The 3,136-nt window shown below is 45.4% G+C and overlaps 1 protein-coding gene across 1 annotated transcript; it reads left to right on the top strand.

Annotated features, from left to right (window-relative positions):
• Positions 1 to 1,230: 1,230 nt before the first annotated feature.
• Positions 1,231 to 2,021, top strand: LOC147611703 (uncharacterized). Its single transcript, XM_086784759.1, has one exon. It carries the CDS (start codon positions 1,498 to 1,500, stop codon positions 1,855 to 1,857), a length of 360 nt encoding a protein of 119 aa, XP_086640885.1. The 5' UTR covers positions 1,231 to 1,497; the 3' UTR covers positions 1,858 to 2,021.
• Positions 2,022 to 3,136: the final 1,115 nt, after the last annotated feature.

Raw genomic sequence — 3,136 nt, 5'->3', positions numbered from 1 at the left:
GAGACCGTGAGAAATCGATTAACTGGTATATTGGGAAAGAGGGAGGAGGAGAGGGAGGGAAGGGGAAAGAGAGAAAGCGAGAAATCGATTAACTAGTATATTGGCTAGTTCACTCCCCAAGATGTGCATGGACGTTTGCTCAATTTTCAATGACACATCATACGTTACACTGTTGCCCTCTCTTCAATTTGCTTCCTTTTTTGCATTCTAGGTTCATGCCCTGCTTAAACCTCCAGAAGAAGGCGTGCCCAAACCTCCAAAAGGTTTTGCATCATTTTCAGGGGGTTTCCACATGGTGACAACCCCTTGAAATTGTTCCATAATAGAATATAATAGAATAGATGGTGTTGAAAGGCATATTGCTTCTTGAAGAAGGGTTGTATGGTCCATTTGGCATTATCCAAATTGTCATTGTGAGTTATTGTTTTACAATACAAATTAGGCCTTTTTTTTAATCTTTTGTGCTCGTGTGCATGTCTGCTTTCATGCCGCTGTCAACAGCCAGCAAGTTTTGAACCCAACACCTCATGCTTGGGAATTCAACACCTTATCGCTCGGCTGTGTCTCCATTGGCCAAAAATTAAATTATTAAATTTTAAAAAAATTAGGCATTTTGTCTCCATTGGCCAAAATTAAATTATTAAATTTTAAAAAAATTAGGCATTTTTTAAATGGCATAAGAGCTTAAGCTTTGTACAAGGTTTCTACTATAATCCCTCTTTATTGAGATTGAAGAAATGGACACTCCTCAATTCAAAGCATGGGGATATAAGTCCCATGAACACAAAGTTTTTCGCAATTCTATTTAATATTGGGGGAAGGTAGAGATACAATATATCAAAGCTTTTAGTTTAAACTAGCTACCACCTTTTCCTCTTTAAAGCTTTTCCTTGAAGTTTAAAAGCCCCTCACCTATGTAGAATACATTTTAAATATGACCACATGGAAATGCATGGATGAGATCTATGGGTTGATGTATAAAGTCATGGAATTCACCCCCATCACTTCATTTTACATTTATATGCATGACAAGTCATTAGTTTGGAGTATTGGAGTCACTTTTGATGGCTTTATTGACACCTTTATTTGGAGGGTCATTCTACACCTTTATAATTAGGTTAATCTATGCAATTTCCCAGTAAAAACGGGTTAATCGATGCAATTTCCCACTAAAAAACTTGAAGGTCATCCTTTTTTGAGTGGTTAGAAAAAAAAGAGAGTTTTTTCTGACTATGGTGTGACCGAGCAAAGTGAAGACCTGACGGATCATGGGTTTCAGGACGGTGAGATGAACAGAAATGCCGTGTAACCACGCCTGCCTTCTCCTCTCACAGATCTGACCTCCTATCCGCCACGGATCACCTCCCGTCTACCGCGACCTCCTTCCTGGGCTCGAAATCCCATGGCTCCTCCACCGCTCCCGCCCACGGCGAGAAGCCTTCCTCCGACGCCCAAAGCTCCTCTTACGGAGACGTCTTTGGCAGCGCCCAACTGCTCATGGGCGCCGCCAAGGCTAAGATGAGCCCCGGCCAACATGGCGATGGTGGTGGCGTGGATATGGGCGAGCTCGCCGGAGCAGCGGCCAACCTCGTCGGAGCGGCGTCGCACTACGGCCATCTGGAGAAAACCTCGTATGGTGCTTATGCGGAAAAAGCTGAAGCATATCTCCACGGCTACCAGGCCAAGCACGGTAAACCTTCCGAAGGTTACCCTAATCCCCACCAGAGCTCTCAGCCTTCCCAAGAGTACTCCGAAGAAGAAGATAATCCAACCCCCCACCAAGGCCGTAAACCTTCCCAAGGTTACTCTCAGGCTCACCAAGGCCCTAGACGAGGCGCTTCTTACGAGGACGAGTGATGAATTTGATGATGATGCCGATAATGAGAATCAGGGGCCATGGCTCATGCTTAATCCTTAATGGAGATCCAAATCTATGTATGACAATAAGGTAAGTTCTAAGCTTATGTAAGGTTGCAGCGATAGCATTTCTTCCTTGCCGAATTGGTTAGATTATCATATGATTTGAAGGATGTTGATCTACATAATCATTCTTATCTGCAAAGGGGGGTGTTGTGTGTGTGTGTGTGAGAAGGGGGGGAGAGAGATGTTAGAATGTGCAGCGGAAGACTAACGCACGTAGGAGACGCATCACCATCGAGCTCCACAAACACCCCCAACGGGCACTGCAGCATCCCTCCACCGGGCTCCCATCTCCCGGTGAGCTGCCTCCCAAAACACCGGCCGGAGGAGATGACTATGACAAGGTGCCACTCTAGCCTATATAACTTCCCATGCTTCCACTTATGGGATAATCCAAGGCACCTTCTTGCCATAGATCACATGCTCGAAATCGCCAACCTTCCAACCCCCTCCCTCGATTCGAGCTCCGCAAGTCACCGAGGCGCGAGGGGGTCACCCAAGACCACACACACCTGAGCCGCCCAAGACCACGCACGCCCGGGCTCTGATACCATGTCAGAATGCGCAGCGGAAGTCTAATGCACGTAGGAGACACATCACCATCGAGCTCCACAAACACTCCCAACGGGCATTGCAGCATCCCTCCACTAGGCTCCCATCTCCCAGTGAGTTGCCTCCCAAAACACCGGCCGGAGGAGATGACTATGACAAGGTGCCACTCTAGCCTATATATGTCTCTTCAACTTCCCATGCTTCCACTTATGGGATAATCCAAGGCATCTTCTAGCCATAGATCACACGCTCGAAATCGCCAACCTTCCAACAAGAGAGTGTGTGTGTGTCTGTGTTTGAGAGAGAGAGAGAGATTGAGACTTCAATCTAAGGGGCGCCCTCCTGTTAATTGGGCATAGTTTTTTCCGCCCTCCTGTTAATTAGCATTTAACAACATTTATTGCTGAAAGTTTGTTAGCATTCCCATGAGCTTTTGTTGCCTCATCATACATCTGTAGCCCTGCTGATTTTGGCAGGGAAGGGCAAGTTAGAGAGAATTTAAGTGCATCCATTATTCCTAACAAACTGTGCCTTGGGAGAGTCATGTTAAACCATGCAATGGTGTCAATATTCTGGTGTTGCACATGTAAAGATAGTGGTGTTATTATTATTTAACAGTAATTGTTTATTAGTTGAGTGAACCTTAGAAAAAAAAACTAGATTT

Source organism: Cibotium barometz, chromosome 47 (genome assembly GCF_041138505.1).
Source record: "Cibotium barometz isolate CiBa-2024 chromosome 47, ASM4113850v1, whole genome shotgun sequence".
In the NCBI taxonomy this organism is placed as follows: Eukaryota; Viridiplantae; Streptophyta; class Polypodiopsida; order Cyatheales; family Cibotiaceae; genus Cibotium; species Cibotium barometz.
This window is presented reverse-complemented; position numbering and strand designations above follow the sequence as displayed.

Bases quoted from the DNA above. Each gene is read 5' to 3' on its own strand.
- LOC147611703 (XM_086784759.1), top strand. From the start codon at position 1,498: ATGGGCGCCGCCAAGGCTAAGATGAGCCCCGGCCAACATGGCGATGGT.